Source organism: Ruditapes philippinarum, unplaced genomic scaffold, assembly GCF_026571515.1.
Source record: "Ruditapes philippinarum isolate M1 unplaced genomic scaffold, ASM2657151v2 ctg114_1_1_1_1, whole genome shotgun sequence".
In the NCBI taxonomy this organism is placed as follows: Eukaryota; Metazoa; Mollusca; class Bivalvia; order Venerida; family Veneridae; genus Ruditapes; species Ruditapes philippinarum.
Genome location: NW_026859562.1, coordinates 286,016 through 301,014, shown reverse-complemented (window position 1 = coordinate 301,014; position 14,999 = coordinate 286,016). Strand labels below are relative to the sequence as shown.

The following is a 14,999-nucleotide window of genomic DNA, read 5'->3' as shown; positions in this document are numbered from 1 at the left end:
AATGGGATTCCCGTACTTTACATAGGCATGTTTTGTAAACAAACAGGTAAAACTCTGTGTTATTTTTTAAATTTCTTACCAAACTTGACAAAATTTCCAGATATTGTCGAATTCCAGCGATAGTATGAGATGGTGAGCTTGATTAGATTAAAAATTCCGATAACTCGATTTAATTATAAAAAGCCGAGTTTATCAACCAGCCGAAGTTATCTCCCCAACCAGTATACCTTACAAACTGTCAGAGAATTAGTTTATTCCTGTGTAGGCTCATTCTAATAAAACAGAAAATTTGGGTGTGAAACTTAAGCAAAATTTAAAATATGCCAAGTCATATTGTCAAAGCCTGGTAATGTATAAACTATTCAAAATTTGGACTCAAACATACACAAATTGGGAAAAAAACAAAAAATAAACAAGAGCAAATTTATACAAAATATGTTATTTCATAATATGTTCGACTAATACATGTCAAGTATTGATTAAAATAGGAAGAAGAAATAAGAAAAAATTTAAGAGAAATAACCACAGTAAGTATTAAACATGTACATGTAAAGCTTATCTCCACAACTTTGACAGTAGTACGCCTACTGAACAAACATGTAGAAACATTGCCTAATGATAGAGAGTTTCAGATGGTTCTGTCATGACATGTTAATTGAGAATGTCATATTTACTCTTATCAAAAAGATTCAGAAAAAGTACGAGTCAAAATATCTCAACAAAAATTTCACACTCTTAGATCGGAATAATGGTTAATAACAAAATATATCACAGTAAAATCTATGAAAATCTTTTCTTTATTATTGCATAGAAAACATAATATTATCTGCTTTTTATCAGAATAATATGCTATTTTTTGTTTCATCACCAGATAAGTAAGTAATAAAGTGTTGAGTCAAATTTATACCCATCTTCTTTAGTTCTAGTATTGCATTATTGACAACATATTTTTTTTATCAAGCACATGTACAATTATCAAGTATTTGCCAAAATAATGAGTATGACAAAATCTGCTCCAAACCCCAAATTACAAAAGTAACGTAGAAAAAAACTCCTCTAAATTCATAACTTTTAACTATCAATTAAACTAAACTATTGAAAGATATAATAAACAAAACAAAAACATGCATAAATGTAAAGTAACATGTTTACATAACTAATAAACACCTAAATACCAAATGAAATCGAAAAAAAAAGCGGGAAAATTTGCAGCTTTGCATGCTTTAACTTTTAAGCTTCTTTATTGTTGAATAATACATCTCCAGACAAATTTAAAGTAATTAAGCACAAATTGTTAACTGGTCCACTAAATTGATAGAAATATGGAATGATATGATAAATTATTATGCAAGAAAAAAAAGCAAGGAGAAAATGTAAGCCCAAAAATAACCAAATGTAAGCTTTGAAACTACAATCTCAACACAAACAAGCTCATGCATTTTCATCTATACTTTTAACAACTTTCTTCAAGTGTTGAACTTTTCAATTATTTCTTTTTCTGTATAACGAATGTGTAACATTAACTTTATTGTAACATGAATCTTTCTAGTTTACATATATCTTTAACAAACTAAAATTGCCATTTCCCTATATCGACATTAATTTTGCTGTTTTTCCCAACTATATACGAAAGTATACTGTCAAATATATGCAAGTTAAAAAAAGAAAATAACTTTGATCAGTTGCTCATCCTGACATAACAGCCTTCACAAATTCTGAAAAACAGAAACAAATATGGCTTCAATTATAAGACAAAATTATAACAGAAATAACTTATAATTTATCACAGAAATGAAAATAACCATACAGTACTGTTTTTGCAGTTAACTTGTGTATAAGTTAACCCATCGATTTACCCATTTTCGACATGTTTTTATTTTTTTTTTTATATTTTTTTGTTAAAAACCAATTTTTAAAAATTTTTGATTGGTTTAAGTCACTTTAAACCCCGGGGAAAGATAGCTTAGAAAGGGTTTTTGCTTTGCTGAAAAGCATTTCCCCCCAGGGATTTTTTCCCAGCAAAAATTTTTGGTTTCCTAATCCGTGATAAAAACCCACAACTTGCCAAAAAGCTAGTTACACACCCTTTTCACAAAAAAAAAACCATAAAATTTTGTGAAAGAAATCCAAACTATTTGAAAAGATTAAAACCTTTAAAACAGGGGTAAAGTATGTGCACTTGGTCACAGAGATCCACTTTTTCCCTTTTTTTAAATTTTAATTTTGGAACATGAAACAAGGGGAATTTTTCAAAAAACTTAAAATTTAAAACATGTTTTTAATTTTCATGCTTTCCGGTGTTTTATTGTAATATATCAGATGATTATATTCCGATAAACCACTAGTGAAATTTATAAAATATAATTTTCACTATAGCCTGACTATATCTGAATGCGGATGAAAAGAAAATCATAATTAAATGGAATTACAGGCAGAAATAAATGCCGTCATACGTAAATTTTGTTTCTTTAGGAAAAGAAAGTCGATGTCACCATACATCATATTAAAAATGTAACAACATCAGAGAAATTTAACAGAACTATATTTCAAAATTGATGACGTGACGTCATGATGTGATGACGTCACAAAGGAGAATGCGTGACGTAACGCAGCAAAATCAGTATTAAGATACTTAAAATCACGTAAAAACCATGAAATAAAAAGAAAATTTATTTGTTTTACATATTAGATTGAAATATATTTCATTCGTGAACACCAGCTATTTTATTTTCACTTGTGGCTACGCCACTCGTGAAAATATTGCATCTGGTGTTCACTCAGTGACATTATATTTCAATCTTACATGCCAAACAAACAAATATCCTCTATGTATCTTAATTCCTTAGTATGTGATTTAATTGTTGCTACAGCAGGAAATTTATTGTTACAACTCCCAAGACTTTTATTTGAACAAACTTGGTAGACACTCACTAGAAGATGTTTCATGCCAAATATCTAAGCTCTAGCTCTTTGGGTTCTTTAAAAGAAGATATTTAAAGTTTTTTCTTTCGGTTCCCATGGAACCAGGTTCTGATAAATTTAAATTTTTTTGAACAATTTTTAAACCTTGGTGCCCACCAAAGAACATTCCTGTAATTTTGGATGAAATTTTAGGGGTTTTTTAAAGGAGATTCTTTGAAGTAAAATTTACACGGAGGGACCCGGAGGGAAGCCGGACGAAAAGCGATCACAATAGCTCACCCTGTCACTTTGTGACAGGTGAGCTAAAAAAGCATTAATTATTGAATTACCATAATTGTGTGATTTAATCCTTCCCCAGGAATATAAGGTCAGGTACTACTCTGTTGACTGATCAACATCATTGACAGTTTAATATTATTGAAATCCTTTAACTTTTTGAGGACAATTTAGACTTCAAAATAAGACAAGTCAAAAAGATTCAGGATAATGTAAAATTAATTATTACATATACACACAAACAACATGGCAGTCACGAGTGTTATATGTTTGCATACCTTCATAGTTGATATTTCCAGAGGCATCTTCCATTCCCTGTAACAATTGATCTACTTCATCATCAGTCAGTTTGTCACCTAAATTATATGAAATTCAAAAATATTATTTTCTGTTTTGATATGGTTTTAAGCCAAAATGATTTAAGTTCATATAGTGACTTTTTACTTTATCGGTGGAGGAAGACCTCATGTGCCCCCACTGTTCATTATTTCAGACACAAAAGAGCATACCTCATGAAAACAACTAGCTTGATAGATAAAACATATTATATAATATTTTGTTTTCTAATCTTACTTAATTATTTAAGTAAAAAAGTTTTTATCATCATATAATGACAGTACTAGTATTTCATCATTTTAAATGCTATCAGCTAATTGTTAAGCTTTGTTGGGTTTTAAAGGTCATACGGGTGAATTTCTAGTTTTACACCTCATGATTTCTACCATGTATTACTTCAGGCACAAGCTTAATACAATCCTTCAAAGAGGAATTCAAACTTCCAGCCGTGAGAGGCAAGTGATTTAAAGTCAGCAAACCTTAACCTCTCAAATACCAGCTTAAAGACTCTTCATGGATACTGTTGTCTGCTCAATTTATTAATCTTGTTATTGAAACCTCCAAAATCAATTATAAACAGTTGCACATTAAAACCAAGACAAGTTCATTACACAAATGCTTATACCTTGTATAAAATCAAAAAATTTCTATGGCCAAAAGTACAAAGGTAGATGGAGTTTAACAAACTGTATACTAACCAAGACAAGTTAGGATATGTCGTAACTCAGCGGAACTTATGAAACCATTCTGCTCCTTGTCGAACATTTTAAACCCTTCAGTAAAATCATCGCAACTGTGCTGCTCTCTGCTTCTGTTAATTGTTTGAAAAATTGGCAAGAACACTTCAAAGGAGATTCTAGCATCTGAAATAAAAGATTTATAAAGTTAAAATAATAAGCAAATAATAAGCAATGTAAAAAAGTAATGTATAATTATTTTTATTGACAAGGAAAACGGCCATCTTCTAGCTCAGTGGGACTTACAAATAATACTATATTATGTAAAGGACAAATTTCATTTCATAACACCTAAAACAAGTTGCAGGAAATTGAACGCATTTTCAACCATGTAAGTTTGTGGCCACACATCAGAATGAATTGTTTAACATGCTACACAATTAAATTCTACTGTGTTTATACTGTAGGTTATTTCTTTAAAGTTTAAACCTCAGAATTCTCAAAATTACATAATACTATTACAAGTGTATATAATATTACATACGATTATCACTAACAACTTTTAATACATGTATATTATTAGTTCTTACAATCCTGTTTAGCGATAATTTTTGTTTTTGCAATATTATTGATCCTTTCACAGTATTACTATCATCTCACCATTTTAACAATTTCGCATTAGGCTTAAAATAGCTTTATGCTAGTATCCTACAGTTTTTATTTACTCCAATTAATATAGTCTCTTAGATATTATGCAAGTTTAAATTGGGTATGTAAAAGATTAAAGAATTAGTATCACATTGATCAGATGTACCGGGGTATGTGAAAATTGTTTCTGTCACTCTGACATATCGAGGGTTGACCGCTAAACTGCAGTAACTTATAAAAAATAAAGAAGAACTAATGCAACAGTTCTGCAATCAACCCACAATATCAGGACATTGGATATGTTCTGCAATTCATGTACTTATAATTTTCTGATGTGTCCTTTTTTCATTTATACTAGGCAGATTAACTGATAATTGCCTGTAATTACCATGTAAAATCCTATCATAAATGTCTTCAATATGAGCTACTGTACCACATACATTATCTATAATCAAACTGTAAGCTGTCACTTCACATATAAATTATGGTAACATATGTCATTCAAATGCCTACATGTGTAAGTCAATCAATATTATTTTTAGACAATCATTTATTTCATTGTGAATTTCTGACACAAATTATCAATCCTGAAATGCATATTTTAACAGTCATTGGGGAATGGCATAAAATCTCAGGTATAACTTAACTTAGGTATAACTAAACGTCTTAGTATTGATGAACATTGCATCTCAAAATATTTCGTTAAAATTCTAATGAAATTTAATACAGTGTCATGAATTTTCTAAATATTGTCATGTGTTAAATTCCATTGCTTTTAAAGACACCAACTCACCAGTCCATTAATACAAAGTGCATTGATACAAAGTACTATATAAATGTATACATCTGACAAAATAAGATGTTTCTTTGGATCATTTAATTGTATTCAGTCCTTTTTCCAAACTTTAAGGGTTACTGAAGCATTTCACTATTTGTATCAACTAGAAATTTTGTGCATACTTTTTTTGTAAGTAATACAAAGTATGTACAACAAATAGCATGTTTACCTGGATTATTGGCATATCCACATTTTCTTATCTCTGATTCTGTTGGATTCTGGCCAAGAGATCGTAGAGTGTCACCTAGTTGACTAGCTGCAATTTTTCCATCACCCTTCATGTCAAACAGGGCAAAAGTATCACTAATATCTACAAATTAAACATACAGATACATTAAACAAATTAATTTTAATATGAAAATGTATTGCAATAATCTTCCAAAGCAACATAGTATAATAAATTACACAGTCTGCAACAATTCTCAAATTTTTCATGTACAAAACTGGCGTTTTGACAATTGTTGTCATAAGCATGCTGCATGTTACTTTATAAAATCCCTCACAAATAAGATCTACATTTCATACTTATACATGAATAATTTAAATTGTTTCATTGATATCTATGAATGTGCAGCGTATTTTTTCTCTACTTTGGGAATGGTGCCGGTACCAGACTGATTGGGAAAAAATGCGTTATTTTGACTTAATTGGGAATTTTTTTTAAGCTTTTTACAGCTTCAAATAAGATTAGTCATCATGAATAAAGATAGCTAACAGCTTCCACTGTCCAGGTAGAACTATTGAGTGGTAATTTATATGAATATGTTGGATTTAAATGATTTCAGAGAAATAAGTTGGCTTTGTGGGAATTTGAACAGCCATTTTGGGAATTTAAACATTGGAAATTGGGAATTTTAATGTCTATTTTCTATTGGGAACAGTACCGTTTTAGGGTAGTAGTTATATAAAGAAAAAAATCACTGATGTGACACATTGATTTTGGTTAAATGTATATAGTTATGAATTGATCATTATGAAAAAGGCATTTTCTTTTCTTTTTTTTCTATTTTTGACTGAAATTTAAGTTACATGGACACATGTCATATTTTGAGTGTCACAAAAATATGTCATTCCTGTTCTACAAATAACTCTTTAAGTAGAATAATTTTATCTCAAAAATGTATTTCTCAATCATGCCAGAGTTAACAATGGCATAATTTGTTGATTTTAGTTTATCAAAGCAAAATGTTTTTGTTTCTCCTGTTGTCAAGAACATATCTTTCACTTTAATGGAAAGATATTCCACAAGCATTACAGCCCCCATCGAAAAACTTAACACAAGCTAGCACTTAGTGACTAACAGTAACAATATAGAAATATCTTGTAATAATATGCAGAAAGCTTTTACTGTACAAACTAAACAAGTCTTAAACTTTACATACCACTCATCTGATCCTCTGTCATTTGAGACTGAAAAAAAACAGCGCAAGTTACTTCAAGCATTTTTATACTTTATCAATAATTTACATGACTGTAACTAGTTAAAGTATACAATGTAACATTATTATTATTATTATTATAGCTATAATGATTTATTCATAATGCATGAAAGATATCAATCTTTCTCATTTCATAAACTATTCAATGATAATATCATGCTAATGATGTCAATTTCTCTTTTACTCTCAACTCATTCAATGAGAGAAAACTACAAGTTATCTCAGTAAATTTTGCTCTGAAAAAAAACATCTGGCAGTTGCTTTGTCTCAAGTTTAATACATTCTATCAGAATGGCCCAGACAAACTTATTTCTATATTCAATTTCTCCAATAGTAGAGCATAAGTATTTTATTAGACTACCAGAACACAAATTTTAAATAATATACTAAAAATACAGAACCACTAATATTTAAGTATCAAAATCAGGATCAAATTTAAAAAAACTCAAACATTCTCCATAGTTTATCCTCTTAATTAGTTTGAAAATTTAATATTAACTTCATAACATTGTACATGAAATACATACAATTTTATGAAATTTTACATTTTTAGAATTAATTCATTGGCATTTTACAGTTGAAACAAGTATTGATCTTGATCCTATTAAAATAGATCCTTACTTTGATCTGATTAGTCGCCGGTAGAAACCGGCGACTATATTTGTAACAGTTTAATATTATACCTATGGTAGGAGAAGGCATTAATTTTTGTAAATAAAAGCATAACAATTACTGAACAATTAAAGACTACAATTGTTTTCAGTAATATCAAAAATTCAAACATACAATAATGTTGCTAAATGAAATGAAATATTCAAATATTGACATCGTAAAAAGCAACATTACAATATTTATAAAATGAATTAATGACGTATCCCTATGGACCAGTCATTGAATTTAGGGATGCTTTTACTTTTTTTTAAAGTGTCAAGCGTCGCTATTTTATGATAAATAAATCATGCATGATATTTGAAATGACACTTTTAAATTATCTGGTTGTTTGTATCTTATGAGATCTATTCTATTTTTTTATCTTATTTATTATAAACAGTTTCTCCCAGAATCACGTGACTACACGTTGTATGTTATTGTTATAAAATCTATTAATAGTTACAAATGGCTGATAAGACTGACATACAGGTTAGCAGCTGATAAAGTGCAAATCAAAGTAATTTTGTATGAAAAATCTCGGTATGACAGTAGGGGCCGGAAACGTATTGAGTACACAGAGAAAACTAATAAACTATCTTTGTTTTGATAGTTTATTGCACTGAAAGGCAATTAAACGTTAACTTTATCGTATGTAACGAAAGGAATATTGATTTCAGCTAAAACATATATTTTTTCGATAGTGCATAAGAATAATTTTTTTATGCAGACACCACTTTTACAGTAGAATTGCATTGTTTTATGCAATAATTAAGCATATATATTTTCATAGTCACTTTGCAAGTATTCGATGATCGGTAATAATTTGTCGGTAATTATCGTATGCTGAAGAAAACCATACATACAACGGTATATGTATAAAGTAGAATTACAAGTAGAATTATAATCATATCACTTGCTTTACAAGCCTCGATGACAAGTTGTTAGATTTTAAGTTAGTTTCAAATTGAAGACTGTAGGATAAAGTGATTTTTTTATGTTTTCTTTTATAATACTTTTTGTATTTTGCAAAGCTTGACCGTTTATCAAAATTATGAAATAAACAAGAGGCCATGATGGCCCTGAGGTCGCTCACACTGTATATAGCCCCCCCCCCCCCACCCCCGGGCCAATTTTTATCCAAGGGCTTTTATTTGTTTATTTGAACAGACTTGTTAGAACACCCATAAGAAGATGTTTCATGCTAAACATCTAAGTTCTAGCTCATTGGGTTTTTTTAAAGAAGATTTTTAAAGTTTTTACTAATACACATATAGTTTAAAAACAATGACACCCCTGGGGCAGGGCCAGTTTTGACCCCCGGGCTTTTATTTGAACAAACTTTGTAGATATTTACTTAAAGATGTTTCATGCTTAATATCTAAACTCTAGCTATTTGGGTTTTTTAAAAAAAGATTTTTAAGTTTTTGATATACACATATAAGGAAAATCAATGACCCCCCCGGGCGGGGCCAGTTTTGACCCCAGGGCTTTTATTTGAACATACTTGGTAGATACCCATTAGAAGATGTTTCATGCTAAAATATCTTAAGCTCTAGCTCTTTGAGTTCTTTAAAAGAAGATTTTTTAAGTTTTTACTATATGCATATAGGGAAAATCTATGACCCCCTGGGGCGGGCTCAATTTTGACCCCAGGGCTTTTATTTGAGCAAACTTGGTAGACATTCACTAGAAAGACATTTCATGCTAAATATCTAAAGCTCTAGCTCTTATGGTTCTTTAAAAGAAGATTTTTTAAGTTTTTTACTATATGCATATAGGGAAAATCAATGACCCCCGGGGCGGGGCCAATTTTGACCCCAGGGCTTTTATTTGAACAAACTTGGTAGACACTCACTAGAAGATGTTTCATGCTTAATATCTTAGCTCAGCTCTTTGGGTTCTTTAAAAGAAGATTTTTTAAGTTTTTACTGTATGCATATTGGGAAAATCAATGACCCCCTGGGGCGGGGCCAATTTTGACCCCAGGGCTTTTATTTGAACAAACTTGATAGAAATTCACTAGAAGATGTTTCATGCCAAAATATCTAAGCTCTAGCTCTTACGGTTCTTTAAAAGAAGATTTTTTTAAGTTTTTACTATATGCATATAGGGAAAATCAATGACCCCCGGGCGGGGCCAATTTTGACCCCAGGGCTTTTATTTGAACAAAATTGGTAGACACACTCACTAGAAGATGTTTCATGCCAAATATCTAAGCTCTAGCTCTTAGGGTTGTTTAAAAGAAGATATTTAAAGATTTTTCTTTCGGTTGCCATGGCAACCAGAGTTCTGCATGGAATTAAATTCTTTGAACAATTTTTAAAGGTGACCACCAAAGGAACATTCCTGTGAAGTTTGGATGAAATTGGCTCAGTGGTTTATGAGGAGATGTCATTTAAAGCAAAAGTTTACGGACGGACGACGGACGGACGGACGACGGACGGACGCCGGACGAAAAGCGATCACAAAAGCTCACCCTGTCACTTTGTGACAGGTGAGCTAAAAAGTGCTAGAAATGAAACACACGATTTATCAACTTTTGTTTCATAAAGTTAAAAGATATAATAAAAATCAATTTATGAAAATTACAAACAGGATTTGTCCGAGATTCGAACTTGCGCCTACTACATGTAGGTTACAACTTCGTCATACTTACCACTAGGCCATCGAGCAGTATTAATTGATATAATTATACATGTAACTATACTTACAATAAAATCGTTAACATTAATCATAATAAGTTATGTAAGCAAACGAAAAACAGCTCCCGAAAATTATTGAGTCTCGGGTAAATATTGCCAAACAATACTTGCTTATTTAATAATTTGAAAACAGTTTCTTGACAAAAATTGCTAAGCAAAGTTTGCTCCAAATATGATATTTTATTATAACATAACATAAATTTATTGCATAAAACTCTCAGCAAGAAAGATATAATTGTGGGAAGTAAATGAAAACGTGTTTAAGAATAAACATTACTCAACTTATTGTTCCTCTTTTCTTTATACTTGAACCATTAAACTGATATTTTCTTTTATTTATGATAATACAATCATATTTCTATCCGGCGACTTGATGCTTTAGCATCAAAATCTCTACTTGTTATTTTTGTATTTGTTTTGTTATTTGTTGATTCTTTCCCAACATTGGGTGGTTTCTTTGCAAATCAGTATTTTTTTTCTATTTTGTTTATGTACCATTGCATGCTAGCAAAATATTAGGGGTGTCATCGATTCAATCGATATCGGTGTATCAACGATCTTTGTTATCCGATTCTATATTGATTCCGTTTTTTTAAATATTGGATATCGAATGCACATATATTCTAGCTATGGAAGCATGATCAGTAACTACGTAGTAGCAACAACAACAACTAAAGTAAAATGGAAAAGGCTTTAAACTTTATAGTTACTAATCATTAGTTTTCATTTATAGCTATATGATAAAAAAAGAAACAAATTGTTTAGTTTTCATAGTTTATCTTTTTTGCATTTGTCTAAATATAACTGCTTTGTCAGTGTCCTAAGGAAACATTTAAAAAGACTTGAAAGCTAAAATTTAGTCTGGCAATCGATGTCGCTGTATCACCGATAATTCATTACCGATTTATCGATACAAAAATCCTTATCGATGACACCTCTACAAAATATGATTAATTTTACTTTAAACAAGCAACAAAAATAAAATCAGGATTAGATTTTAGCCTTATTGATATGATGTGAATTGTTTGGCCAATTTTACAAGCTATTGACCTTTTCGAAAACCTAGCTAAACACCGTTTTCCGGTATGTTGCGTATTTAGCTCTGGGGAATTACACCAAATGAAGTACATAACACACTCACAGTTACATGATATTTCTATTTTTCTATCATTATTTTACTGTTTAAGGTGAAAAAAAAAATGATGTTTTTGAAAATCATCAATATTCCTTTAATATCTATTGCAAATTTTGTAAAAAATAAATTGTTTATAATGAAAATCAATAAAATTTAAACAGACATAGTGGAATCTTCCATAATAAATAAGGTTATTTTCTGCGTAAACTTATTTATTTACTTTATTTTTTTGTATGGAATTATTCATACAATGATATTCAATTTTTTCTTATTCACGAATTCGAAAACCTAGCTAAACGCCGTTTTCCGGTACTTTCTGTACATAGCTCTGGGGAATTCACCTAATGGAGTGTAATAGCAAACTCAATGTTTTCGGCCTTTTTTTAAAATTAAACTGAAACAAAACAGTTATTTCTTTATAAGAAAATAATTAAATATCATTGTATGAATAATTCCATACAAAAAATAAAGTAAATACACAAGTTTACGCAGAAAATAACCTTATTTATTATGGAAGATTCCACTACGTCTGTTTGAATTTTATTGATTTTCATTATAAACAATTTATTTTTTTGAATAATTTGCAATAGATATTAAACAAATATTGATAATTTTCAAAAACATCAATTTTTTTCACCTTAAACAGTTAAATAATGATAGAAAAATAGACCAGTGATTTTTTTTCCAATTTTCAAAACAACCTGTGGCTTTCTGAAGGGGAAAATATAGCGCGATAAATCAGAAAAGGGGGAAATCAAATTCCAACAACTGAGAGTGGAATTTACCCACACATTTTATAAAATCTTTAATTTCAATTCAATTTATCATGCATGGTACATAGCAGAGGCTATAGGGATTCATTCTAGCTGATATAATAAGTCAGATGCTGTTATATAATGGTTCTGGTGAAGTGACAGGGCATTACAGGGGAAAATATTAGCTTTTTTAGGGGAAAATATACCTATTTTTAGCTAGGGGAAACAGCCTTTATTCTGCTGTAAAATACAGGGAAAAAAATCACTGTAGACATATCTTGTAACTGTGTTATGTACTTCATTTGGCGTAATTCCCCAGAGCTAAAACGGTAACGTCCCGGAAAACGGTGTTTAGCTAGGTTTTCGAAAAGGTCAATAAAGAAATAACTGTTTTATTTCAATTTAATTTTAAAAAAGGCTGAAAACATTGAGTTCGCTATTACATTCCATTAGGTGAATTCCCCAGAGCTATGTACAGAAAGTACCAGAAAACGGCGTTTAGCTAGGTTTTCGAATTCGTGAATTTTCAAACTGTCAAACCGTTGGAAAAAGACATCGCCCTGCCCCTTCCAAAATTATTTTGATGTCTCTTTGACAAGTCTAATTAGTTGGGCTTCTGTCACCTGTGAGTGTGATAGAAAATTGGCTGAATCAAATTTTTAAAATGTTCAAGTGTCACCAATTTATGTTTTATGTTTATTATACTACTGGAATCTGTTGATAATTGATAAGTAAACAATGGTTACGAATCAAATTGAGTACGAAATATACTAAGATCTACATGTCTTTACACAATCTTTTAGTAAAGCCTTATATAAAATATCTTTCATAAAAGAGTTCAAAATAAACAAAGAATACGTGTCAAATGTAATCGACAGGATTTACAATACACGATTGCAAAGTTTTGAACAATTCATAAAAAAAATGAATCCAGGAAATGGCGAAAATAAATTTCTTTTCGATTTTCCCCTCACTTAGTTCAATATGTGAATTTTTTTTTTAGTTGAATGAAGTAGATTAAACCAGAATAATAAGAACAAAAGGAATAAAACAACTTACCATTTTTGAAATTGTCAACGGCACACCCGAAATATGAAAAATTCAACAGAAGTCTTTACCGGAAGTGGAGATGAGTGTATATTTTCTCTATAGTCTGTTTCAAAGTAAACAAGGGTCGTATCAAACTGCTCGCTTTAGGTCGGGGAATTTGCCACTGTAACTGGAAGTTGAATTTATGTTATCGTTAGTCCCAGGTTAATACATCATTAGCAACAGAGCTAAAAAGAAAGACAAACTACTTTAAAGCAGCATGCTGCTATAGCTATTTTCATAAAATTTGAAAACCTACTTTAAAAGTACAATATTTAATTAAAGTAAAATACTGAACTTATGTAGCGAACAATTAAAGAAAGTAATTTGTAAACACATTTGATACATTTTCATTTTTTTTTCATGAAAATTAGCATGAATCAAAATGCATGCTGTCTTTGTGAAATATTTCCATCCTCACCTAGGTGATAATTATAGGTTAAAATGATCGTACGTCTATTTAATCATAAGCCTCTATATATACCAACATGGTGTCCGATATTTAAAGTGCACTTTGCGGAACTCGGTTGCTGAGTAATTCTTGGAGTTTCAGTAATGCACAACAGAGTCACATCATTGCAATAGACTTTGGCAAAGTTCAATGACAATAATCATTTACAAAAACTACAGTTTGCCAACATAATGTGTTCAGAGTACAATATGGCGATGGCACGATGGTGAAAACGCGATGGTACAATGATGAAAACACGGAAGTACGATGGTGAAAACGCAATGGCACGATGGTGAAAACGCGATGGTACAATGATGAAAACACGGAAGTACGATGGTGAAAACGCGATGGCACGATGGTGAAAACGCGATGGTACAATGATGAAAACACGGAAGTACGATGGTGAAAACGCGATGGCACGATGGTGAAAGCGCGAAGGTACGATGGTGAAAATGCGATTGCACGATGGTACGATGGTGAAAACGCGATGGTACGATGGTGGAAACGCGATGATACGATGGTGAAAACGCGATGATACGATGTTGAAAATGCGATTGCACGATGGTGAAAACGCGATGGTACGATGTTGAAAATGCGATTGCACGATGGCGAAAACGCGATGGTACTATGCTGAAAACGCGATGGCGCGATAATGCGATGATACGATGGTGAAAACGCGATAATACGATGTTGAAAATGCGATTGGACGATGGTGAAAACGCGATGGTACTATGCTGAAAACGCGATGGCGCGATGATACGATGGTAAAAACGCGATGGTACGATGGTGAAAACGCGATGATACAATGGTGGAAACGCGATGGTACGATAGTGAAAACGCGATTGCGCGATGGTACGGTGGTGGAAACAGCATGATACGATAATGAAAACGCGATGGTACGATGATGAAAACACGATGGCGCGATGGTGCGATGGTGGAAACACCATGGTACGATGGTGAAAACGCGATGGTACGATTGTGGAAACGCGATGATACGATGGTGAAAATGCGATGATACGATGGTGAAAACGCGATGGCGCGATGGTACGATGGTGAAAACGCGATGGTACGATGATGAAA

At 31.3% G+C, this 14,999-nt stretch overlaps 1 protein-coding gene across 1 annotated transcript; it reads right to left on the bottom strand.

Annotated features, from left to right (window-relative positions):
- Positions 1-420: 420 nt before the first annotated feature.
- LOC132757013 (myosin-2 essential light chain-like) lies at positions 421-13,567 on the bottom strand. The gene is made up of 6 exons (XM_060748188.1): positions 13,439-13,567; positions 7,080-7,107; positions 5,867-6,007; positions 4,233-4,397; positions 3,477-3,554; positions 421-1,715 (listed from the first exon to the last, which is right to left on the bottom strand). The coding sequence occupies exons 1-6, from the start codon at positions 13,439-13,441 to the stop codon at positions 1,687-1,689; spliced, it is 444 nt and encodes a 147-aa protein (XP_060604171.1). The 5' UTR covers positions 13,442-13,567; the 3' UTR covers positions 421-1,686.
- Between the last annotated feature and the right edge of the window lie 1,432 nt (positions 13,568-14,999).

Coding starts and splice junctions, on each gene's coding strand:
- LOC132757013 (XM_060748188.1), bottom strand. Junction 3,555..4,232: donor ACATATCCTAACTTGTCTTG/GTTAGTATACAG, acceptor CATATAATTTAG/GTGACAAACTGACTGATGAT. Junction 1,716..3,476: donor TGGAAATATCAACTATGAAG/GTATGCAAACAT, acceptor TCTGTTTTTCAG/AATTTGTGAAGGCTGTTATG.